This window comes from Lepisosteus platostomus, chromosome 11 (assembly GCF_059453375.1).
Source record: "Lepisosteus platostomus isolate fLepPlt1 chromosome 11, fLepPlt1.hap1, whole genome shotgun sequence".
NCBI classification, from domain to species: domain Eukaryota; kingdom Metazoa; phylum Chordata; class Actinopteri; order Semionotiformes; family Lepisosteidae; genus Lepisosteus; species Lepisosteus platostomus.
The window spans coordinates 5,977,211-6,004,290 of record NC_142621.1 but is presented as its reverse complement, the minus strand read 5'-3'; the positions used below and the strand labels follow the sequence as shown (position 1 = coordinate 6,004,290).

General features: G+C 38.3%; 1 protein-coding gene and 1 long non-coding RNA gene across 6 annotated transcripts in view; both read left to right on the top strand.

Moving 5' to 3' along the window:
* Positions 1-706: 706 nt before the first annotated feature.
* LOC148651873 (uncharacterized) lies at positions 707-20,719 on the top strand. 4 transcript variants are annotated; one of them, XR_015925188.1, is made up of 8 exons: positions 707-2,779; positions 3,792-3,875; positions 4,772-4,832; positions 6,234-6,308; positions 6,451-6,497; positions 12,810-12,932; positions 13,105-13,287; positions 15,189-20,719. It is a non-coding gene; the product is annotated as an uncharacterized LOC148651873 (long non-coding RNA). The 4 variants fall into 4 exon arrangements; XR_015925187.1 differs by lacking the exon at positions 13,105-13,287 and having other exon boundaries at positions 707-2,205; XR_015925186.1 differs by lacking the exon at positions 13,105-13,287.
* A 3,633-nt stretch (positions 20,720-24,352) lies between these two features.
* eif2b3 (eukaryotic translation initiation factor 2B, subunit 3 gamma) overlaps positions 24,353-27,080 on the top strand; it is a 35,229-nt gene continuing 32,501 nt past the window's right edge. Inside the window, exons 1-2 of one of the 2 annotated variants that reach the window (XM_088598116.1) lie at positions 24,353-24,669; positions 25,947-26,103. In XM_088598116.1, coding sequence (XP_088454242.1) covers positions 25,956-26,103 — 148 coding nt within the window. In that variant the 5' untranslated portion in view covers positions 24,353-24,669; positions 25,947-25,955. The remainder of the gene's footprint in view (positions 24,670-25,946; positions 26,104-27,080) is intronic. The other variant, XM_088598117.1, reaches the window with a different exon arrangement.

Sequence of the window (27,080 nt, the reverse complement as noted above, 5' to 3'; positions counted from 1 at the left end):
TTGTGGTGCATCCCATTGATTGAGAAGCAATGTCTAGTTTCATTGAAACTTCAACAGGGGTCTCTAATCAAGGTACTGGGGGCCAAGCTCTCAGTTACAGAACTGAACCCTTATTTGACGTAATAACAGACTTCATTAGAAGTGTTTGACACTCTTATATATGCTGCATAGGTTTTTTAACTATTGTATTCCGGAAGTAACATGAAATTCCAAACTTTGAAAAAGAAAAAAAGTGCAAGTGATCCATTCAAGAAATTCAATCATTTCAATTAGGGATTCAATTAGGTAAATATGTCATCTGGAATGAGCATAGCAGGTATGTGGGGCATCCAGCGTCGCGATTGGGCCCTCTGAACGACAAAACATGAAGGTGAAACTAGAAGAACTAAGTTAAGTTAGTCCACTGGTTTTGTATTATATCTGCAGAATGTATTAGTTTGTGTCTTTTTTGATCAAAGATACAAAGAATGAAAGCCAGCAATATGTTGTGCATTGGAATGTGGACCAGCAGTGCCTTAATGTCATTTTTAGATTCTGTGTCATTCGTTTTCAATCCACAACGGATTTTGTAACAACACCACTAGGTGGCAACCATTCATTAGCAATAAGTTGTAAGTTTACACAGCAAGCCAAGAAGACGCAAATGCTAACTGTCCTTAGCCTTAAACTGAACATTAGTTTAAATTTAGGTATTAGAGTTTTTTTTTCAGATTGTCAGATTTAAAAAAAAATGAATTTAATAAAATGGTTAAATTACTCAAGAAACTACTATTCTCCTTTAAAGGCTTGATCAGTTTGGCTTCATCAGATAGCACCTATTTCCCTGTACACTGGGGAAATAGGCTTACTCTTAATGACTTACATTAGCTCATTATTGACTTAATTAGATCAATGTAACAGCTTCTCCCAGCTATTTGGTGCTTGTGCTTCAGACTGGGCTAGACAACCTGCAGACAAACAAGCCCTCCAGGACCAGGACTGAACACTAGACACCTTCATGTCACTCTGGAATTTTAATTTTTGCAAAATAATTGAACTGAAAGCAGAACTGAAAACTGGTGTTTACAGTTTTTTTGTCATATGTATTTTCACCCCATAAAATTGAAATTATTATTTTTTTGTTTGTGAGCTAAGCTTTAGGTAACATTTGGAGAAATGGTATAGACCTAACCGCAAGAAGATACGGGACTTTACTTAGAACTAACAGTAGTGAATACGAGTCTAAAACTGGAAAATGGTATAGAACTAAAAATCAGTAGATGCAGTTCTATAATGAGTGATAACACTCTCAAAAAGCACCCCTGTCAGAATGTTTTTGACTGTTGTGGAGTGTTATTTAGTGACACCCAATAAAGGAAAATTGATGCCTCATTCTACTGTAAGGCTTAGCAAGTGTTATTTTCGCACCTCAAATTTTGATTACACCTTTTCTGTGTCTCAGTCCCTGTTATCAGTACAGCCTGGCTTTATAACCAAGCGCTCGTCTGCTTTTGTTGCCCTTGCAAAGCTTGCTTGTTATAGCAAGGCAGCGTTTGACCTCTAATCTTGGCGCATGACCTTGAGTTATAGAAGTGCAGCTGGTCCATCTGTTTCACATTTCAGCTCCTGACAGGTGGCCACCACCAGCCGACTGAATTCTCACCCTCCCTCTGTCTTCGCAAAAGGAGCTTTTTTTGTTTTTAGGCACCTTCTTCTTTTATATTTATTCCATTTTATTTTACCTGACGTCACCTTTAACAGTAGCATCTGACATTCAGACTTCATCTTGGTGTCTTGGTGACAGAAGCCTGTTAATCCATTTTTCCAATGTACACTGTCTCAGAGGGTTGTAGAATGTCTTGTGTTATTATTAATAATAATATACGGTAGCCCTTTGGCTAGTGCTTCTTTGCTTTTCAAAAGCCTTAAAAGTGGTATAATAAGGAACATCAAATAAAAAATTTAATTAAAACGTCACTGGTGGCATTCTGCATAAGAGGGGTGATACTACTGTTGCTAATGAAGGTAGGAATGCAGCAATGTTCCTGTTCAATACCCTGAAAGAGCCTTAGCTGTCATCGCTCACGTGATGTTGTTTTTGTGAGGTGGGTGCCTGAATGACCAGCTGTTCATGTGTTTGTACTTCCTGCTGATGGAGCTCATCAGAGAGGAAGCACTGGACCACTGGACCACACAGCTGCTCAGCAGGAAGGGCAGGTGCACCAGGTGTGTCTCCCTCCGACGCGTTTCTCCTCGGTTCCTAACATCAAAAGCCTTCAAGTGCAATTCGGTCAGACGACAAAATGACACCCTTGGTCAGTATGCATATTGATGGTATTTGCCTTTACTGTTGTTTGATTCATTTCATTCGTTGGAAATGAACAAGATAATCAGTCTCAGAACTTGTATTTTTCTTCAAATGACAAGTCCAGCATGAAGAAAACACAAGCCTACCGATGTGCTTTAGAGTAGACGAGGGGGAAAAAAAAACTTTGCTCTGATGAGAAACATCCTAAAGTCATCCAGCAATCTGTGTGAGCCAATTGAGAGGAGCAAATGTGCTCAGTGATAGTGATATTAGATGCCATTTGAGCTGACCTCTTTCTGACCGAGTGAGCCAAGAGGTCCAGTTTCAGACTCTGCTAGACTTAGATTTTTACTCTTCTCTTTGATGTCAGGCCATTCTTTACACCTTTGCTGAAAGAGAAGATTGAGTGAAACAGCTCTTCTTCCTCCACACAGAAGACTCTTTCATAACAGAGAACGTGTTTCTGATCCAGGAGGGGACAGCAGTCTCAGGGTCTCACATTTTCAGCTGAATGGTGATGAGATTGCATCACCGATTATCTGAAACTTTTTTTTTTAACAAAAGAACAATCCCATACTTTAGAAGAGTTACAAAAAACCATGGACATTTTGCAACATTTTCAGTAGCTGTGTCACAGAATGAGGATGCATGCTCTGTTTAAAGCTACTTAAGTCTGCCTTTTGAGTGATCAGTTTGGGTTTTAGGATTTTTACAGCTATGCTTTGACCTCTTCGTTCTGGTCTTGCCGAACAAATAAGTATATACTGCAAAAAAGACTTACATTTTGTGTCATGATTATATTTTAAATGAATACTATTATGTGTTCCACGGACAAAAGATCTTTGCTACAAATTCTATTTTTAAATAATAGTTCACATACCGGATAGCATTTTATCATTTTTTTGTAGATGTTTAGCATGCATTAATATGAAGAAATCATCTCGTGGTCACATTGTGCTGACACAGCAGTAAAATACCAGAATGATACAACAAAATGTAATATGCAATCAAATTGCAGCGGGGCACCACAGCAAAATTTTATTTTTTGAAAGTTTAAAATTAAGAGCATAAATTGATACTAATACAAATTAGAAAGGAGATTGGACTTCAAACATAGATCCTATCACAAGTCCATATTATTTATTTTAGTATTGTAGCCCTTCACCATACTTGTAATAATTACTTTGCAATGTACATAATACCTTGATGAAACTGAATTCTAAATGTTTTGGTATACCGCTGTGTGCATTTTTACAGGTCAGAAATTAATTTAAAACTGTCATCTTGGATAAACGTGTCAATTGTCAAATAAACATTTCTGTAGAGAAAGAGTTAATTTGGTATTTTGATACTCTGGCGTTGAAAAAAGGGAATGCTTCTATCCTTCTGTGACAAAGTTCCTGTGTGAAAACCTGCAGTGGTTTTCGGCAGGCAGGAAACGAATCTGTGTGCTGCGTTAGTCAACATCCTGCTCCTCTAATAATGTCCAATTGTCATCCTGTAGACCTCACAAGAAGCACAGCCTCACTGGTCTGTCATCAGAAATATGCACAGAGAGCACAGGACAAACAGAGAAGGCCACAGCTAGGTAGACATCCTTCTTATTGGTTAACAGCCATTACATGTTAAAGGCTTTGGAGTGGTGGTTACTGATTGATTTAAATTTCACTAAACACGATAAATGTGAGTTGTGTGGGTACACATTGTGTGAGCTGAACTCGAACTACAGAATAAATATGGATTATTTCAATATTGTCTATGGAGAAGATCAAGAATTTATATAATATCCGAACAATACGCAGAGTCCCACGCCTCAAACAAGTTATCCGGAAATCTTATTTACATACATCAAAAGTAAAGAAGTTGCTCTCAGAATTGACCTTCCACAATGATTATTCTTTACTGTTGATGTTGCTTTTAAAAAACATTTGTATTTTTTTAAAGCAACCAAATTAATTTGAAAAGCAGACACAATGCAATAAAATTTACTTTTCGACTGCAAACATTGACATTATAATTATTAATATTTTATCAAGAGGAAAATGTGTTTATATTTTAAAGACCCAAATCTTTGTCATTAATCAGTTGATAAACTGTCTCTGTTTGTGTTTGATCAAAAATAATTAAAACATATATATTTTAACCTATATGTTTTAACAATTTGTATATTTCGAGGAGGTAATCATATAATTCTATCATTTGTATACAAACACAATTATAGTTAAGTACAAAGATAATTACCAATTACTACTTATTTTAACAGAATCCATTTGCTGCTCAAGAAAGTGCATGTGGTATCAATGAAAACTATACCACAGTCCAATAATGCCAGCAATCAAGATGTAAACGCTTGTGTCCTCTAATCATATTTAACTGGTAACGTAGGCTCATTACATACAATCTGAAATGTATGTGAAACATTTAATTGAAGCTTCCTGTACATCACTAATGGTGAACATCGCAATATGCGTATCTACAATGTAGCGGGCTATGGGAGAGACCAGAGCTCAACCAGACCAAGAAGGAAGACCAACTTAAACCACAGGTCAGCAAAGATGAACACCCTAATTGAAGAAAGATCAGTTGGTGTACTGGACTCATAAATGTCTTTTGTTCAACCAGAAAAAGTAAATGTTAAATGCTATTTCATCTTTGAATGACTGATGTGGAACTGACAAACTTCGAGTGGGAGGCTGTGTCGGCAAGCGTTTGCTGCAAAGAAACGAAGGTTAATTCCACTCTGTAAATTATAAAGCTGTTGAGCTTTATTCATGTGTTTCTCCTTCCTGCTTTTCAATGTGGATGTGGGATGATACCCATCGTTGGCTTTACCATCACATCCAGCAAGCAGTTTCCTATCTGTAAGTTTTGATCTGATTTAGCTCCACCCATGCTACCCCCACCCAACTTTAGGGTGTGACTAAAGTGGAATTAACCTTTCCTTGTATGGTTGTGGGGGAGCTGAAACTTATCCCTTCAAGCAATGGGTGCAATGTAGGTTACGCCCTGGACAGGACACTGGGCACACACACATACCAGTAACACCTCACCATCACACCAGGGCTTGTTTTCCCAGAAGCCATTTCATTTACCAGCATGTCTTTGGAGCCATACTCCAAATACAGAGTACCTGGAGGAAGCCCACAGAAACAAGGAGAGAATATACAAACCGTAAGCAGATAGCACCCCAGGAATTGAACTCGGGGCCCCAGTGAGACAGAAATGCTAACAAACGGTACCACCACGTCACGTTGATACAAATATAAATTTTCACTAAAGAAAATGTCGGACAATGACAAAAGACCATACTACACATGGGAAATGGACTTGAGCTGCACTGCGTGTTTCTATTTTGATTAGCTCGTGTCTGTCTGCATACGTACCAACCAAACAAATCTTGTTCACATATACACTTGGAAGTGATTGACAATGAAGAACCAGTCACTGTGGGACCCTAGACACTAGACACCTCAGAGCAACATGGAAATTAAAGAAGGAGCTCTCAGTATGTCTCTCAGTATGTTTCTATGTCCACTAATTGTGATCACTATTTGCCTAAAGGAGGCTTCCCAGACTGTTCTTCTCGATTGCTCCTCATCTGATAGAACTCAAAAGGCTGGGACTAGCTCCTCTTACAAGACAGAAATTAGCCTGCCCCAATCCCTGAGACACCAACAGTGATTTCTCAGAGACAAGCCCGAAAGTGGTATATTTACCATGACCACTTTTGATCTGCAGCTTTGTTCTTGTATTTTATGAAGGAGTGTTTGTACCAGTTTGCCTGAAAACAAGAGTTAGCACATACTCACTTAGAAGCTTTGAAAATGTTAATTTGGAAAATCGACTTAGAATTTGGCAATCTGAAAAAATTGCAAACTTTTTTGTGTGTAAATCGCCTAGAATTGAAAACAAGCAATTAATTTCCTTGATACATTCTGTATCCTAGAGTTCGGTGCTCAGTTTCCTCATGCTCTTCAGAAGAGGGAGTCTCTGAGGGTGACATCATCACAGCCTCAGAAAGGTAACACCTGGGTCTCAAAAACTGAAAAATATTTTGGGTATCTGTTTGCAGTAATATAAATACCTACTGGAGTGATGAGTAGAGTGGATGTCCTGTAAATTTACCAGGTTCTCGAACACAAGGTTGTATCACTTATTTCTAGGCATTAAAGTTAAAGACGGTTTTCATGACTGAAACAAGGAATGTCAGGTAAACTGTTGCAAATAAAATTAGATTAGGCTTTGATGAAGTTAAATGAAATGCAAAAACCATCTAGCATAAATAGATTTTTAATTTAAATGTCAAGTTTTGATTTTATTACTAGATTTCCTTAAGCTTTTGCATTTAGATAAATACACATACAAACCGTGCAACCTGATACTTTCATACATAGACATAAGATCATGCCTAGTGGGCAGAAACAGGTTTATTGTCACTTTAAGATCTCACCCTAATGGCTTACAGTGTTCCTACCCCTTCCTTTTTCTTGGCTGCTTAAGAATGGAGACAGCATGTGCTTACTGGCCTGTCTGAGAATAAATCAAAGGAGTAGTAAAGGCCTTGCTACCATCTTTGTTCAATAAAACTGGCTGGGCCTGGTCTTGCTCTTTGTGAAGCAGTGAAGGCTTACAGCCAAGGACCTAAAGAAGAGGTACTCAGACCCCTCCTGTGGGGGGCGGCTGGGGTGCTTTTCAGTAGCGAGGAAAACTTAAAACATGGCTGGGGCTCAACCAAGGAGCACTGTAAAGGTGGTCCGCATTGTTTCACACTGAGACGCATTGTCCTGGGATTGAAAAGGGAATTTATTTAGCACTCTAGGGGTTCCTTGGTGCCATTGGGAGCAACTAAAGGTTAACCCTTTCCTCCAAGCTGGCTTTTCCAAACCATTGCCATAACACCACTTCTAAGACATCATGAAAGCATTCGGCCAAGCTGATAGTAGTGCAGTATAGCCCTATTTTAATGTATACTGCACAAGTGCATACTATATGCTAATTTTAGATTTAAAATTATGTAGGAGGTAAGAAAAATGCACTTTATCTGTCTAAAATAGCTCAATTATTAATATTATAGCTCATGTAACAGTATACAACAGGTACAATATACAAACAATATGTTGCCACCGACTTTGAATTTTGTTTGATGTTGTTTCTTTGTTCAGTGACTTAGGATTTACAAAGTATACTGTATAAAGGTATAAAAAGCCAGTGAGTCCCCTAACAAGTGGTTATTTTTCCAGTACAGGAAAAAGAGGTGCTTGACTGCACTCCATTGCTTACACCTTACATAGAAAAATATAATATAAAGTGCTGAAGTAGCTTCTGCAATGCATTTATTAAACAAAGAGATTTTAAACATGTATTTAAAAAACTCATACAGGTAATCTAGGAGATCAGGAGATTTAACACTCAAGAGTTAACATTTTGTCACTTAATTCTCTCTGTTCAACTTGTCACTATGCTGAAGGCTGGTCTTCTTAGGTTATATCTAAGGTTGCTGCTGGCAGAGGAGTTAGTGGGGCCAGTAGGGGGCGCTCACCCTGAAGTCTGCGTCGGTCTTAATGCCCCAGTACAGTAATCGGGCACCAGACTGTAAAAAAGGCGCCATCCTTCGGATGAGAAGTAAAACTGGGGTTCTGACACTCATTGGTTATTAAAAATCCCAGGGCACTTCTCGAAGAGTTAAGGTGCTACCCCAGTGTCATTGCCAAATCTCTCCCTGCTTTACCAATCATGGCCTAATTGTCCCCATCTATGAATTGGCTTCATGACTTTTCCTGATTGATAGCTGATGTGTGGAGAGCATCCTGACGCATTTTGGCTGCAGGTGGGTGCTGCACATGGTTGGTGAAGTGGAGAAAACCATGTGTTCAGAAAAGTGTTGTTATAATAAGAAATACCGTACAATAATGCCTTATATTATTATTATTATTATTATTATTATTATTATTATTATTATTATTATTATTATTATTATTATTAGCCACTATGTTATATATATAGTTAAGCACAGGAAATTTTTACGTGTCCTCTGTCTGAAATGCAGTGTTTTAACGCATGGCATGAAGTTCAAGTAGGTAGCTGCGTCAGCATGTATAGGCTGCAAAGGAACAAGTAAAGTTTTATTCCATGCTTACACAATGTGTCTCGTTTCTTTTCTTTTCAGCATCGAATAAACCTTGACTTGTTTTTCTCCACCGTTCCGTTCTAATTAGTAAGGAGTCTGCACGTGGTTTGAACGTGGCGTTTTAGGACCTTAATTCTTCCGTTTATCAGTTCGTACAGTAAGTTACGTGTTTTATTCAATCATGTCACTCACGTGATATTCAGAATTCGATTTAGTATAAAAAATATATAAAATACAACATAGGTTTGTGGGATAACGACAGAAATTAGGCATTAGTGGAACTTGTTTTTCACCGAAGCAAACCGGGAAGTTTACACCTTGAAAGTATACATAGTTAACCAGTTGCGCACTTATCAGTAGGTGGCGCCAAACCACCTGCGTTATACAGGAAAATACCTGCGAATTTTCTCTTATTATTTTTGCTGCTTACATAATGGGTGATTGGTAAATCGTTTTCTTTTTGTAATGTGCAAAGTTACGATAGTCTTCGTCATCGAAATGAAGAAATATTACGGAACACTATGCTAAACGAAAAACGAGTCCGGGTTTGGACATCATGTATTTTTATAATTTATGTAATCTGTTCGAAATAAACAAAAACAGACACGTGCGTCTAAAATACACAAGTAGCCTAACAGAATCTTCCAAGGAACACAAATAGTATTTTTAAATAACATAAAGGTCTAAAGCATTAGCCCTTTGGGATATTTGTGGATATTTTAACCTTATTGTGTCTGGTATTTCCCTCTAAAGTGCTATTACTGTTTTCCATGTCCATGATTTATGAATAGTGTGAAACAACCCCTTTTAACCATGTGGATGACATGTGTATCTGCAATGCGTGCTGCTGTTTTGGGCAGCTCTGTTAAGTTACAGTTTTTGCTTTTCCATGATGCAATTAATAAAGGATTTTTTGAATAAATGGCTTAGTCTGTTTTCTGTGAGGGGATCATGCTTAGAGCTTGGGAAAGATGTATCCTGTTGCATGAAAGAGCAAATGAAAAGAAACACATGCCATTAGTTTTTTTGGCTGGGGCTCAGTATGGTGTGTGAGGGGGCTAGTTAAGGATGATTTATTCCCTCACTGGGATTCACAGGATGGTTTCAGTTTAACAGATTTCCCAGAGCAACCGGAAGCTGCTACCAGCCACCACAATGAGGAATTCTCATTCCTTAGTCAGTTTCCATTAACTCCTTACCTGCTGGGCTTATTTATTTCTGAAGGGCCAGGTAGAAACCTAAGGCATGCCTGGTTTGGAAAGGACAAATGCTATAATCATGTTGGCAGGCCTAGAGATGTCCTTTCTTAACTATTCTACGTCCTCCAGGGCTCCACAGACCAGAATATCCACTTTGTTGATCTGAAAAGACAGAAATAAAATAGCAGGAATGACAGGTCATTCAATAAATAACTAATAAAATGTTGTTGAACACTGGCTTTCTTAAAATAGTTTTACTGCAAAGCTGGCTGTGTTTGAATGAAAGCCATTACCTTTCTCTGATGCAGATTTGTTTCTGAAACCAGTACATATTATTAAAAAAATATTCATATTTGACCAGCAGTTTTTTTTAAAAAGGAGATTAGTAGAAAATATCTGAACAATCTTTTCTTTTTTATTAATCCATTTATCATCTATCAGATGTTTGATAGGTTCTATAAAACAACAATCTGGTAAATTAATTATTCTTATTTTGGCTGACTTTAAGTGCAAGTAACTTACATTTGTGTCTATTTATGTTGTAATCTGAGCAACGTATCTTGCTTAAGCATAAAAAACTTGTCTTACCTAAGATTTTAACCCTACAATCCCCACCCTAACTTCCTATTAAACAATTGTATAGCGAAATTACCTTTGACCTTCTTTGTATGTGTTTCTTACTTGCTTTGTTGCTCTAGGACTCCCACCGTGAAGGAGAAAGCAAAATGGAAACCTGTTTGTTATCCTAGTCTAAAACTTTTAAAACACAAAGATTGTAAATCAATCTACCTGACCACAAGAAGGAATCATGTGTTGGGTTTTTTTTAATGATCTTAATTAAGTTAACTCCTCCTATTTGTATTGCTCCATGACCTTCTAATCCTCTGTGTCAATGTATTCAAATGTTAAGATAGGACCTACGCAGTGCTTTCAAAAGAGATCTGTGTTTATTATAATTCAGGTGTCTGCAGTGCTGTAGCTAAGCCTTTGAATATGTGACTGAGAGGTTGTGGCTCCAAGTCCCTTCTGAAAAACTGCTGTTGTACCCTTAAGTGAGGTACTGTGCCCCAGTTGCTTCAGTTCACCTAGTTTTATAAGCAGGGATCAGCATTGCTGGGAGGTAATCCTTGTAATGTACTGGTTTCCCATCCAGGGGGGAGTCACAGGTTTTCTAATCTGCTTAACACTGGAGAAACTAGGATGAGTTCTGACCTGATGAGCAACTGTGGCTCTGTTTTGGACTTGACTTCTTACCTTTATTATGATGCAGTATGAATGTATGTTAAAAGAGAACAAACAGGCAAGTTAATTGACGTCACAGACATCGAATATCTGTAAAACAATCACATTGCATTGTATAATGATACCTTCATGTTTTGTTCATGCAATCATCCTTCCTAATGCGCCACGAAAGACCTTTTCCTGCTGTCATTGCTGTCAAAGCGAAATAAAGTAACGTTAGAAACTACTTAGAACAACGTTCGAGTAAAAGGTTCGCACTGTTATTGCATCTTCTCCTCCTGTAAAGAAGCATGTTTTGCTGTTGAATTGTTGAACCACTGTGTGAGGTTAAGATAACCTTTTTTACACAGATTGTTTAAAATCCTCATTTAATACAGTAAAATGTATAGGCGCTAGACTGAATATGAATGTGCATATGTCTGTAAGAGTGTGTGTAATAGTCCATTTCAGTGATGTGAAGTATTTGTATTTATAGGCTCCAAGGGTGGTGTTGCCCCCCGTCGTGCTAAATGTACCCTGTGTTTCACGGGCAGAGCTGGGCAACACTGCATGAATGCTGGCTTATACGGGCAGCAGTCAGGAGGGGGCCTGCCAGGTACATCTGTAACAGCTTCCATTCCCCCATTCCCACCCACCTCCCAGCCTTGCATGTCCCTTGCTGTGCTCCGGCAGGACCACACACATGCACTCAGACCAAACCCAGGGCCACTGCGCACACACCCCGCCAAAAATGTGTGGAATGCCATAAACATTTATTTTAACAGAAAGGTAAATGATTCTTTTTCAAGCCGTCTCATAAGGCAGGTTTTGTGACCTGAGCTCTCAATAATAAACACAAATAAGAGCTGTATTTCATAAATCAATACCTCTTTCATGTATTATATGGGTAGTGAGAGTGTGATTGATATTTCATTCATTAATCAGTACCATCCTGTGTGAGTTTGTGTATATAGAATGGAGTTACAGCAAATCAAGGTAGTGCAGTTATTCATCTTCTCAAAATAGATTGGATATATCAAAGATTTGTAGTGCAAGTACTAAAACATTTTAATCAGTGGTGCTGTACCAGTTGCAAATACAGTGATTGAGCACTGTTTAACATTCAATAGAGATCATTTTAATGACACTTCCAGGAAATGCTTCAATGTGTTTCTAGTTTTGAATTAAAGAGTCGAAGAAACTGAAATGCCCTCAAGACATTCACCAAGTAAACTTCTTTATGTGTTATGACATCTGAGGCTTTTGTTTTTATTGCTACAGAAGTGGTTTTTTTCCCTGCAACTTTCATTGGAATTTGCATTAACATGTTCACTTTATACTGGTACTACTCATTTCTATTGTTACATTATTTCTGGATGTGAACAAATGAGTCAGTGTTTGAATGGCTGACTTGCAAAGAAACAGGTTTAAATCAGCATTAGGATAATCGCTCTCTTCCTCTATCCATGTACTGTAAGTAGGAAGGTGAATCATTAAACTGACAGAGAACAGATAATGACTGAGATGACTTTCACTGCTTTCCATCCTGTTTAAAAGAAAACTATTCTAGAACTGACTAACGTGTTAGATAACCTTGAACTGCCTAGATTCCCATTTCTTCTGGCAATTTATTTCTAGCCATTTGCTCTATGATTAAGTTGTCTTTCGCAATATATAACATATATTATCTTTGCTAACCAAATTCAGGCTTCAGGTTGATAAAGGGGCTCCTAGGAGCTAGCTTTTGAAGACAAATATCCCTTTCTCTCCTAAAGAGATGCTGACGCTGGCCAGAGATTTGAAGTGGATTATAGCCGTCTTTAATTATGACGAAGTCCGGTTGTGAGGCTCACTCAAGTAGTTTGCCCGCATACCTTGTTTAAATAAAGCTAAATGTATGATTTGAATGAGGATGTTTTTCCTGTGGTTCCGCCCATGTTTGTTCTGCCAAACTTTAATTCCTCACCCATCCTAGGTGGACCTCACACAGAGCATGGCCAAAACCTCAGACAACTTCTGACTGTGCAGAGAGGCTGGCAAGCACTTTGGGGAAATGAGGAATTTTTCTAAGCTTCCTCGTCAAATTACCCGCAAGCTGGTGAGTAATGTTCTCACTAAACCCCTGATTAAGATAGCTGGAGATGTAACTCCTAATCTGTGACAGCTATTACCTTTGTTTAATGCACTCTCCAAGCTTCTCATAGGCTTTAATTTCAAACAAGTTCATTTCGCTCGCCCGAGGGAATAATTACCACATCATTTTCTTTCAGATGAGTACATTTTTGTTCTTCGACTACCTTCTATTGCGGACATTTACGAAAAACTGCCTTCTTCATGAAAAGAGCTGAATCCCTTTTGAAGAAAAAAGATTTTGCCCATGATTTTTTAAAAAATGATGCTTGCTTATCAGGTTTGAATGGGGCTGCTGACGTGCATTTCGAAAGTTGATTAATGTAAGTGTGTAGTGTTGTCAGGTCCATTAGAGAGGCCTTGTTGAAATGAAATGAAACCTGCTCCTCACAGTTTAATGATTTACCAGCTTCCATTCATGAATATTAATCAGCTGCTGGCCTGTTGATTGATGCTATCAAGATGGAACTATTAGAATTCTGTTGGCACAGAATATTTATCAAACTTAGGCAGTTGGTAGTGAGCAGAAATTAATCAGGCAGAGAAATGTGGGAAGCCTTCAGCTACCCATGTGGTGAGTGAAAAAGCTTTGATTCCTAACACTCCTTGAAACATGGAACAGAATACATAATGGATTTGCCTAGTCCTAGTTTTCCTCACCCTTCTAACACTCTGCAATCTCTTCAATCTCTTCTCACAGGTAAAGCTTACAGAACCCACGGCCACCCAACCTTAACAAACTACACAATGCATAATAAATAGTAGGTTTTATGCTCAAGCCTCCCTGACAGTAATCAATGTCCCCACTTCTGTTGACAATACAGCCATAGACCATACCTCAGCCATTCTTGAGGGGCAATTCTCATAAAACTCTCTGAATCATTTCTGACGAAGGTGTTTTAATGTGTCTTTATCTAGAACACACTCGTTGTTTTCACTGCTGTCCTCCAATGCCATAAACGTTTTATTTCTGTTAAACAGGGTTGCTTATCTATATATATATGTGTGTGTGTGTGTGTGTGTGTGTGTGTGTGTGTGTGTGTGTGTGTGATCTTCAGTCACCACTACCTTGAGCTCACAGCTGTGAAGGGTGAAGAGATGGGTTTCAGGCTGCCTGTCATCTTGACAGACAGTGTTTTGGCTGAGTGCAAACAATAGGTGCTTTCAGCCTTCTGTTCTACAGTAGACAGACCTGCCTGCCTCCTTTCCTGCTTCTGCCTGGAAGAGTGCACAGGGTGTGTAGGAAGTAGAAGCAGTGAGGCAGAGAGAGGACTTGTACTTCCAACGGAGGAAGAATCTTGCTGAATAGAGCTCTCTGGGACCAGCTCTCTGAATACAGACCTGACACAACGACGCCTGGGGCTAATTTTTGTATCACTCCTATTATTTTCCGCACAGGCTCCTTCTGGAGTTTTTGCTGGTGTCCCTCAACGTTTCTCAACAAATTCGCAAACATTATTTAATGTCAAAACATTGGTCTACTTTTTACAACAGCTTAGGTTTTTCAGAAAAGTAGGAAAAGTCACCTTAAAAGAAGTACATGAGCTGTATAGAATTCAATCTTGCAAGGATGGAAGATATCTAAATATTTTGTTAACAATGACTTTAAATCAACTATGGAACTAAAGATGTGTTGCCTGGTTACATGGGATTTGAGGTCAGCATTATATGCTATATTTCTAGTATATTGTACTGATTTAAACATTATCAGTAAGCACTCCAGAAGCTGACTAGGGTTCGTGCTGGTGACTACCTCACTGTACCTTAATGAGCTGCTGAACAAACACCAGCAGTAATGTACAAGCGGGAGTAGGGACTTTCAGCCTCATGAAGTTGCCTGAATGAAACAGACATTCATTAAAAAAACATCACCTTGTGACATGTACTCACAAGGCATCATCATAAAACTCTCCAGACCACAGGTTCAGATGTCCAAAACAAACCAGTCAGATGTCTGTTGAGGCCTTCTTGATGGAATGCAGTGGTTGCACTCAAGAGCACAATAAAAGACCTTCATATCTAACCGTTCCTTCCCTGCGACCACAGATCCATTATGTCAGTTATGCTTGGCATAGTATCCACAAACCAATCTTTTCTGGGTCATCCAGTATTAAATCAAAGCTTGTTAAGGTCCCCTTTTTAGCATTTTTATATTTCCCCCTTGGGCCAGAGGCTTAGAATTTATTTGCCTTCATCTGTAATGAGGATGTGACTTTTTTTTCAGGCCAGCTGGAAGCCACCCATAAGACCACAGAAGCATGGGCAGGAAATTGGACACCCTGCATAATGGCAGTCTGAGGTCCCCAAGGCCTAATTTGTCAGCCTGCATGGCGATCTCTTTCGGAAACGTGAGATTATAGGTCTAAATAAAAATAAAAACAAGTCACAGTCTAACATGATAACCCAAACGATAACATGCCAGCTAATTATTGGGAGTGAAGTTCCAGACAGCTAAAAAACAAACAAAGAAGGCCATTCATTCGACCCGACCCAGAAGCAGAAGGTTTTCTTCTTTCTTTTTTAAAGACAAAGGTGACTCAATCTAAAGAGGAAATATCGACAACGACATATGTATGAATGTACATAGAAAGAAAAGCAAACTGAAAAAAATGAGTTATGAAATGGGGACCTGTTTTCCAAAGGATTCACACTGTGGATTCCTGCTCTGCTAACAAAGCCCATATTGACTCTACAGTGCTCTGCAGTGTACCTTACAGTGAAAGAAAGGTGGCTTCAGGACATTACTTTAAACGCTGACGTCGAAAGTGTTGGATCGAGAGCAATTAGGTCTTTTTTGTTTGAGACCTCACAGACAGAAGGGCTGGCGGATGTTGTCTAAAGAGTCACCCACCAAGATCAGAGAGTCTTCGCACGGACCCTTGTTTATTCAACTGTAGCTTGTCTTCCTGGGTTCAACCAGACCCTCCTCAGCATTATGGGGCAGCCAGGAGGTGGGGATACCACCACGAACAGCACAGCTGGCTGGCAGGTAGCAAACTCCCTGAGGGCAGCCAGAGTCCACAAAGAGCCAGACAAACACAATGCTGTAGGGCCTGCCAGGAAAACAGTTTAACGGGTCGCTCATTATTCAAAAACAAACACATCACTTCTTTGTCTCAGTGGCCAAGCAAAAGAGACTTGACATTATTTAGATAACCAGCAGGATGAGTGATCAAGTCTTGATAAAGTCACATAGGTACATCTAAAACCTAGGAGATTTAATCTAGAAGAATGTGATCTCCTCCGATTCTTGAAATAATTGCACATTCATAGGAGGGCCATTGGCAAAAACAACATGCAATAGTTTATGAAAGACAAATAGTAAATTAAACCATATTGAGTAATAGTATTATATGATAAAACAACATGACTATTGTTAAACTGTAACTCCGGTTTTCCAATCATCTTCTGTCGTGTGAGGACAGAATGTTGCTTCCAAATTCAGGTCCTGTCTTGTGGCCATTCTCCCTTGGTTCATTATTATGCCAATCTGGCCTGACCACAAACAGTCTGGACTGTAGCCACTCAAGAGAGTTATGGGAACTATTAACCAACAGAAGCATGCAGAGAGCCAAGCAAAGTGTAAAACACTCACAAGTCTGATGCACACGTTTACCTGGCACAAAAGCACTGTCTGTGCCACCAGAATTACACATTTATTACACATTTAGTGGTGGCAGCAACTCTTTCCATTTCTTTGTACAGTTCAAACTTTTCAAAACATCTGTTCCATTCCTCACAAGTGCTAGGCGCTTCTTTTTCTCTTTGATAAAATCCAAAGAAATGCATTTATTTTGCATGCCTTCTCATAATCAGATTATGCTTTGCATTACATGTATGGCTATTGTTCTACACAAGAAATCATTTTGAAGATTTCAAAAATACAAAAGGCGGTAAAAAAATATGTATTCATTAGGAAATATTCTCGACAAAATTGTCTCAACAGATGAAATGAAGTAAAACTATAAGAACTCTAAATACATATACCATGCATACTTTTAGTACAACATGGGTTGTGAAGCTTCTAGACAAAGAATGTTTTGTTGAATTTTTAATACCTGTAATGATACATTGCTTAAACTTTTTTCATTATCTATTGTTTTATGTATGTAATTTAGGCTACTTAGTGTATTTACTAAAAATTGAACACATTTATTGTTAATCTTAGCTAAAGCCTAGGAAAACCTTCACCACCTGTTATCCTCCGATGAGTCAGCCTCTGCCAGTCCAGTCCCTAATGCTCATAGTAGACACATCTGCTCAGCGTTATAAAGTTAGTAACCGATTTATAAATGTGTGCCTTAGAGTTCTCTGGCTGTGGTGCTGAACAGAAGGTTTTGCTCGGTGACTGTCGGCTACACTCTTCATAGCTTTTCTTCTTCAGTTCTCAGTGCCAGCCTGTCTCTTATATGCTTTCCAGATGCAATAGAGAAGTATTAGCCTCAAAATTACTACAATTTGCTTAGGTCTTTCCTCTTTGGTGACTCTGAACTAAAGACCATAAGACCTAAAGAATGAACTAAAGTGTGGAATAGCTTGTTTCCTCTTGGGGACATCCTTTTTCGAGCTCTGCTGGCTTGGAGGATTGTTCTCGGCTCACATAAGAAAAGGGAAGAGGCAATAGGGAGTGTCCGGTGGGTCTTATGATTCACAGTAGGCAGGATCATGTCCCAATAAAAAAGAGAACATTCCCAGATTCTCTTGTTCGGATTTTGCACTCTGACCTAGAAGGGTGAAACTACCAAGAGAGGTTTATTTGACTGCCCGTGCCACTCATCTCCGTCCTATTCTGATAGAGCTATATTTTTTAGTTAAAAAAAAGAGAATGGCCTTCAGTTAACAAAGTAAGCTGTTATCGTTGTACTGTAGTTCATTTGCGAAACATTTAAAATACCAAAAAAGTTCACATCTCTGTTAAATGTTAATATGCACAAAATTATAAATAGAAAGTCAAATACTATTCTTAGTTTCTCAGGATGCAGGTTTCATACTATTCTGGACGCATTTTGGTATAAAACAAAATGCTTCTTTGCTACAAATGATTTTATTATTATTCCAACAATTGTGAACATGGTGTTATGGATCTGTTGCTAACTAAAATTGATAGAGGGGAAATGCGTTAATCAAAGTGGTGTAAGAAACCACAATTTAAAAAAAGAAGTCATGATGTCTTTTTTAATAGCATAGTTAGTTTTCCTAACAAATGGAGCAATAATAGTAATGTTATAATGTAGCTGCTGAACAGGAAAAAACAAGCAATTTCTACACTCATTTGTTCCATTGCCCCTCCAACAATTATTCTGTATAATTATGTGATTCCTCACACATAATTGTCCTAAAGATAACAATTTTATGTGTCCTCCAAAACAGTCATGGATTTATGACTGCAAGACCTTATTTCTTGGTACTGTATGCATGCTGGGTATAACACAAGCCACGACAAAAAGGAAATGTGACACATTCAGAGGCTGGGGTGATACTAGATGTTGGAGGCTTCTTTGCTTTACCAACATAAAACTAAATAAAGAGATGAATTAAACCACATGATAAACTAGAGCACGTGCATCTGCAACAGTACTCCTCCTAAGACTCTTAGTAAGAGTAATGTGTAGAAATTAAAGGGATGAAATCTCTTCTCCATTTGAACTTTTGTTTCAAAGTAAACATATGCGTATGTGAAAGAAAACCCAATATGAAATGTAATAATAATTACAGGCATTCTCATCCACAAGAATCTCAAAGGGCTTTACATGGAGAATAAGAACCGTTTCAGTCATTGGTGAGGTTCAGAGCCTATGTATTTAGCTGAAATGCTGTCCATTCATTTCTCATTTCTAAATAGTGTGAAAGTGGTACAAAGAGTAGCAGTATAATAGGCACATTAGATCTAGAAGCCATTGCGGATGATAGGAATGAGATGCTGTCTGACATCTTTTGACAAGCTAGCATCCAGAAGGCAAGTACAGAAAACAGCATTTGATTTTGACATGTAGCTTATACCTCCTGCCGTTACTTAGCTGTGGCATTATATAACGTTCAGTTTTGTATGTGCAAAGAACTCACACAACTGTCTTGGGAAGCAATTATGCTTAAATGAAAATGTCTTGTTTCATACACTAAAACTCTGCAGAGGAGCTCAACTGACAGCTGAGAGTGAGGGATGAGAACTTGAAGGTAACGATCCCATACAAGCGAAGCCCCATCCAACAAAGTGTATAGTGAAGAGGTGATCCAATTTGTCTGTGGCATTAAAAGATGTGTTTCTTTTCATTCAGAAAAAATGAAGACTAAACCTAGCTCACATACTAAGCACACTGCTGACCTAATGGGAGACCACCAATAGTGAATAGTCTGCATTTTATGTCTATATAAAGATTGTGAAATGGCTCCTCAACCTCATATTGAGCAATTCATTTCTCCAATACCATCGCAAGCTCTTTTTCCGATGTATTGCCCGCAGGAGTATCTAAACTGATTTTCTCTGTTTTTAGGATGTACAGTACATATAATACAAGGCAAATGTTAGAAGTGCTTTTATCCAGCTCACTGCTGCAGTCTGACTACATTTGACCATGAACCAAGGTGTTTTCTTTTCCACAGCAGACGGGACGTGTGGGGCAGCTGGAGATGTGCGTCGCTCCTCAGCGTGCTGCAAACACAAACCACACTGTGCATGTTGTGCTCTGGCCGCGCTCAGTCTATGAGGGAGGCGGCGGTCGGGGCCTGGGGCTTGCTCCCTGGGTGGTCTGGCCGGTGAATGTTTATGATCTAAGCCAAGCTAATCCAACTGGCTTGTTTAAGGGAATTGAGAATGATTTACAAGAGCTGCAGCAGCCAGGAATAGGAAATCAGAGGAAATCAAGGCAGAGCTTCAAGTCTGAAGCAGCTTTATGGAGCAAGGTCTTTTTTTTTCTATCTCTCTTGCTTTCATTATGGTGCTGGTGTTTCTTTATTCCTCAGACAGCCTGTTGTTGCTTAACATAACAGGGGTGCAGATGCCAAACTATTGCGCCTGCTGAATCTGAATCCAGGGCTCAGGGTATTTGCAATGGGATGTGAAGTCTTGCACCTGTATTTGAATAGATGTAACTGTAGTACACCAGACACATTGCCCCCTACAGTGGAACAAAATCACATTTCCAGGTTTTTACCACTTCTAAAAGAAAACCTGTTCCTATTTGCAGGACCTTACCCCATCATGAATAACGTTAGAAAATATATATGTATCTGAAATTTAACGGTTTTCCCAGAGTACAGCCTCCTACAATATTGCTGTATTAAAATTGTTTTGCAGACCTACGTCAGTGTGTGGGCTGTAAAGGAACTAGTAGAGGCTAATTCCGTAGTGAAAAGTAGAAAGAATAAAGAAAATGTTTGGCAAAATGTGTAGTTTTCACGATGGAATTAACCTCTACTTGTTCCTTTGGGGTTTGAAGTGCTATGCTTCTCATACCTTTCAGAACTACTACAAATTGTGGAATAGTAGAGTTTCAACACTTAGAAATCAACACTTAATACCTGAATTTCTTGAAGCCTTCAACTTTTTTGTTTTACGTAAACTCTTTAAAAAACAGCAAGATATTCTTCAATCATTGTATTATGTTCTTTCTTGTAAGAAAAGAGATTTACCTTTTTAAATGCAGTTTCTCAGCACTACTGCTTAAATTCACATCACCAATCAACCACATATGACTTGTAGACCAAACTACTGTATGTTTGTACCCCAGTGCATCATTAAACAGCATGTTTATTCTTGTCGTTTGAACCTGTTTTGTGGAATGTCTTACTCACAGATTGTTAAAGCTCAGGAATAGTCTTTTATAGAGCGACAATGACATTAATTGACTTTTATGGCAGTCCTGGGTTCAGCCAGGAGATTTGTTTTTGCTCAGGATGATGCCACCTAGGAGCTAGTAACTAAAATGCCGCCAGTCTGCCATAGGAAAAAAAAAATACATTAGCATTTAACACACAATCATGCTGGCTCACGCAAATTTGGTTTTCCAGTCCTTATGAATAGAAGTGCAGCTTATGGTCTTGTTCTTTGATGTGTGCACTCTGTTCTCTTAGAATGGAATGTTCTCATTAGTAACAACAGTTCTACATCATGTGTGGTGCTCTCTGTAATTATTTGGAATTGTTGTACTTGTGATGAAACTGGAAGCCCAGTTTTTTGTCATCTATTACACCCAGCCACTTGCACCAACTCGCCAATTATCAGCAAAGTTGTTTGTGAGTCCGTTTCTTCAGGAGAATCCTTGTTCCTTTCAATCCTATGAACCTTTTCTCCATATTCTACTGTATTTCAATTTTTAATAGCTTTCTCCTTTTCTTCCTAAGCTTAAACACTACAAAACCCATCGTATCCAATGTTTGCATACATTGACAATACCTTTATATTTCCACAAAAAAACATTAAATAATTCACTTGTGTGCATAAAAACTAAAACTAATCTGAACAAGGATGAGAATGAGCAAAAAGAAAAGGTGTTTTCATTCTCCATTGCAGGCAGTTCTCTTTAAAGACTAATGAGTTGAAGTAAAGTAAATGTCAATGTTGTCTGTTGTCTGGTAATGTTGTTTTGTGATGACAGATTTATATTTTTATTGATTTTTAGGCCATGTGATTACCAAACTCTACAAAGCCTAATTCCTCAGTTGTCTCCCACAGATCAAAGCAATATGTCAGTATCTTCTGAGCCTATCACAAAAAGCATTGTAACGTGCTTTAATCATAATAACAACTCAATACTGAAAAATACACCAATCATCAAAACAAAGGTATGACTTAAATGCATCAAATTCACAATGCTTTTATTGGACAATTAGTGAATCTTTTGTAGAACACACACTGATATTTTTTAACTGAAATGATCTCGGGAAATTCATTATACTAATTAACATGTGTCACCAACAGGGTTGATCATCAACAGGAATTCTACTGTGAAAGTCACATGCTAATATCATTGGTGGTCAGCATTAGAAGCAGTATTAGTTGAACACATGCTTTGCACCAGGATTCTGTCCCATTGCCCCCGAAGAGGCTGGACAGGAATGTGCCTGTTCACTGATCTCTGGACCCTATTCTCATCTTGCAAGAAAGCAAGACATGCATGAGGACATCCATTGTTTAGCTGTTCACATGTCATGACAAGCCTGCAGGAAAGGCAAAAAGAGATGTCGAGGAACGTGATCAATTGGTGCCTGCAGTCAGGCTGCCTTCAATCACTACAACTGGTATTATATAAGTGCACTCTTGCCCCGACCATCACACTTGGACCTGTCCATTGATTGGTTTGCTGTACACAGCTACTATCATTCTGCATGTCTGGACCACACTTGCTGATCTCAATCAGTGTGGCCTAATAGAAATTCTCATTGCTGGATTCTGGTAGATCCACTGTTGGAGTTATTGCATGAAAGTGTTCTGTGATAATTGGGGCAGTCATGAGTGATCATTGCTCAAAACAATGCCACAAATGTGTAATCATTATTTTTAAATCCATATACTTTATTTTTCTTACAAAAAACATATTTGTATTTTGGAACAGTATACTTTTGTCCAGCCAGCCATTTTCTAACCACTTCATCCAATTTAGTATCAGAGGGGAGCTGGAGGCTAACTTGACAAGACACAGGCACAAGGCAAGAAACGTTCTGGATGGGACTCCAGTCCATCAAAGGACACACACAGACACAGACACAGAAACTCACACACTCACACCAGGACCAGTTTTCCCAGAAGTCAATTAACCTACCAGTTTGTCTTTGGACTGTGGGAGATAAGTGGAGCACCTGGAGGAAACTCACTCAAACATGGGGAGAACATACAAACTCCAAGTGAATAGCATCACAGGTCTGACACTCTCCCCTGGGCTCCAGCACAGAGAGGCAGCAATGCTAACCATTGCACCATAGTGCCGTCCTTTTCTTGCAATGCATTTTATAATTTATTTTTAATTTTTTTTCTTATGTTTACGGGTATTCAGTAAGGACCCATTTGAAGAAAAAAAAAACAGTAACTAAGGAAACAATCCAAGGCAAAGAAAGCATTTAATTAAATGTTACCCTAAATGGATGAATTTTAGATGTCTTTGAATGCTGGCAACCATGGTGGTCTATGCGATGGTCCAGATTCTTCTGCAAAGAACACACTAGATTCTTTGAAGGAGGGACATCGTTCTGCCTGAAAAGATACTGGAGGTTTGTTTTACTAAAGATTGCCTAGGTTTACACATTATAAATGAAAATATGTAGACAACCATAGTGACGTCTACATAAAATGTCTAAATGTTTACAGTCACGTATGTGCCTGCTTCTCTTTCTTTTCTTTATTTCCTTTTTTCTTTTTATAGTGGCAAGGTTCAGACGGCCCTGTTTTTCCACTGTTTCCTCTCCAGGCTGCTACCAACGAAGCTCATCTCCTTTCCAGAAAAAACAAAGCTGAGCTGCATTCCCAGAGTTCAATTTGCTGTTACAACGGAGGCCTGTGGATTGGGGTTTGAGATGTGTCTCTCAACCAGGGAGGTGCGTGGTTGGTTATGTGCACCCTCAGGAACCCATTTAAAGTTCAGGACACGCTAGAAACCACTGGCTCCAAGAAAATAGATTTTTTTTTGCTTCCAAAAATTGTCAAGTTGTCGTGCATTGCCCCTGAACCCTAAAGATCAGGCTTGCCTCCTGCCAGAAGCTACAGAACACAAGCAAAACCTCCCACAGCTTGTCTGTCTTCTAAATCACAGCTGTCTAAATGTTCTAGCTACTAAAATAAAAATATTTTTAAAAAGCAATGAATTACTTCTATTTGATAACTCCAGTTCCAGATGACTCCAATTATCTTTTCTCTCCTGTTGTGACACACAGTATTGTTCTGTGGTGCAATACAGACACTAATCTGTGAAACTAAACAAGGAAAAAGAACAACTGAATTGTAGGTTTAAAGTATTCAAAAATATTTTTACATCTTGTGTAGGTATTTATGATGGAAAGCCTATAGAAAAACTATTTCAAGCAAAACGAGCGTTGTTAGAAATCATAAAAACACAGATATTGATTTTCAAATTATGCTTATAAAAACACATAATTTAGTACTACATTATACCATCTTCAGGTTCATGTGTTAATAGCTAAATATTAAATATTGTTTGCTATAATTTCTGGTGGATTCTTCCACAATATACAGTATGTTCCACAATGAATCGTAAAAAAAAAAAAGTTAAAATACATTATGAAAATAGTTCTTATTATTTACATACAAATTCACTAACACTTGATGTTTTTCACTTTGGAAAATTAATTATTCTGATTCTGATTATTCTGCTAATATACATTTCATACTTTTGATAGCATATTGCATCATCTGCTAGGAACCATAAACTTGTCGTTGTTTGTTTCGCTCGGGATGACTTAGAGGAACGGAACCCAACAACATATTGTATGGCAGGTCTCATTTTACAAAACATTGCTTTTCTTTTGCTCGCAGAGAAATTAAAATCTATTGTCATTTATTCGTTTTGGATGTCAGAGTAAACGGTGTGAGGTTCAGAATAAGCAGATCGCTGCATCTGAAATCTAAGCGGCGGCTTGCCGGCGTTGCAGGGTCTTAAGTGTGCTATTAACCGCAGAAGAGGAGGTGTTGGCGACTTGTGAGATTGGTTTCTAAATTATTTTCTTCACCAGTTTATCGTTATAAAACATTAACGAAGGTAAGTCCTGTTTTGAGAATCCATCTCATCTTTATCCGAGGTCAGCTATGAATTGCACGCAAAAAGGGTGAGGCGTAAAGATTACATCAATCACGTTAACCAGAACGTGTTGGCAGTTAATGGTTGACTAGGTAATTTAATAAAAAGAACCAGAGACACTTACAACATCGCTTGTTTTTTGCTGTTTAAATTAAACTGCGTTCACCTCTATTTTTAGTATTATATTTCCTGATGAAAAATATACAAGTTTACTGGTGTGTTTAAAGGTGTTGCAAATGAAGAACATGTTACACGTGGAGGTCAGTGTCGTCAGGAGAGAAGCTCCCTTCTTAAACAGTGAACTGCCACAAGTCCTTATTTTGAAATAAAACTAAAACGTTGTCTTTAGCATTTCCCGTCAAAAGAAGTGATTTATTCTTATAAACCGCAAATTGTTTAAATTAGGCGTAATAGCTAAGCAAACGCAGAAAACCATTGTATACTGTCTGTGCTTCTTCAGAATTTACTTTATTGTCCACGTACAGTGGAGACTTTCCTTTGGTCTCATTTAGACAACATATATATATAGACTATACAAAACATTCAGTGGATTTTACAGAAGTATACAGTTAATGTAATATAAATATATTTACAATACAGTACAAAAACAAGGTTCAGATGTGAGCTGCACACATACAGTATATATGCTATCAGTGCAATGCTGTGGAGGCTATATATATATAAGAATTTAAAAGAGTAACGGCACTCTGAATGAATTACTTCTTAAAAATGTTCTTTTTTTGCAACCTTCTGAATTGTCCGGATGGGCGTGTAGTGGACGTGAAGCCTTATTTTATTAATAACACTGTTTTCATGTAAACACTCCTACTATAGATGTGCTTCAGCTGTTTCAGTTTCTTACCAATAAATTTTATGCCTAATAATAACGTTATTAGTTTGCATATAACAGTAAACACGCATTTGGAATATCCAACATATACTTTTATTTTATTGACTTCTACTCGGTTTTCAATTTTTTTAATAGTAAATGAATAGTGACCCACAAACCCATTAGTATTACATACACCCCTTTGAGATTGATATCCATGCAAGATGCAATAGGAAATAATAATTCATAGGACAAAAAAAAGCAATGGAAAGCATAGCCTGCCTATAAATAATCAAGCACCAAATGGAGTCGTCACAGCAAACTTAAGAAATAAAAGTCTTTGAGGCTGTGGATGAGAGGCAGGGAGTGACTGAGACGGTTGTTGTGTTGTGGTGTTGTCTGGCTGCAGGTGAGCGGGATGGAGTTGCAGGCTGTGTTAATGGCCGCAGGCGGTGGCTCCCGGATGATGGACCTGACCTACAGTATTCCCAAACCTCTCCTGCCCGTGGGGAACAAGCCACTCATCTGGTACCCGCTGAACCTGCTGGAGAGAGTTGGATTCGAAGGTAAAGAGGCTGTCAGAGCTTCACTGTTGAGCTTCCAGTCAAAACAGAAATAGGTTTAAGGTTTCAGTTGGGGCCAGAAATTCTCATTTTCCCTGGCCTTCTTTCCATTTAGAATTTACTTTAAAAAATGAATTGATGCACTTGCAGCTGAATGTGATTTTTAAGCCAGTGTCTTGTTGTGAAAAAAGCATTTACTCATAAGAATTTGAAGGAAATGCAGATTATTTTGTAACTGACAAGTTTGTACTTTTTAAAGTTGTTTCCAATGGAAGATAACATGCCTTGGTATGCCAGCGTGCAAAATGTAATTAGATTTTGTGCAGGTTAAGCATGAATACATTTTTATGCAGGAACTGATTTAGTGCTTAATACTAAAAATGCAAACATGTTTGATACAAAATGGAATGATAACTGAAACTTGTTACAGCAGATCAGGAGGTTACTTGTTAATCTTTGCTTCCAGTCAGATGTTTCTTTTTTTTTACGTTGTGTAAATCGTATCGTATCGTAAATCGTAGAAAATAAAATCTACCAAAATAACAAGCCTAGATACTGTTATCGTCAAGGAAGTTATTTATGCAAGCAGAAGGATACAGGCATGCTTTGGTGGTTTCATTTTGATCAGTTCTAACTTGGCCAGTGCTAAACAGCAAAGCAATTAAAAGGCTGGTCACCAGTATTTCCCTACATCTCAGGCGGGAGTTCAGTTTCTGAGGTTGTTTTATGATAAGTGATCATGTAAACTAAGTCATCGATATTATGCAAATGAAAGCTTTTGAATGTTGAAGAGAAATTGTAGAAGAGTTTTAGTTTAGTAATAAGTTTGTTTAATGATAGTTTAATCACTGAAAAGATAGCTATTTGTAGTAAAGGGAAGGGCTTTCTACTACTCTTAAACTGGGTACTTAAACTGTGGCGGCCAAGTGAAAATTCTAACACCGACATGGTTAAAACAATGCTTTAGAGTTATGTTGAAC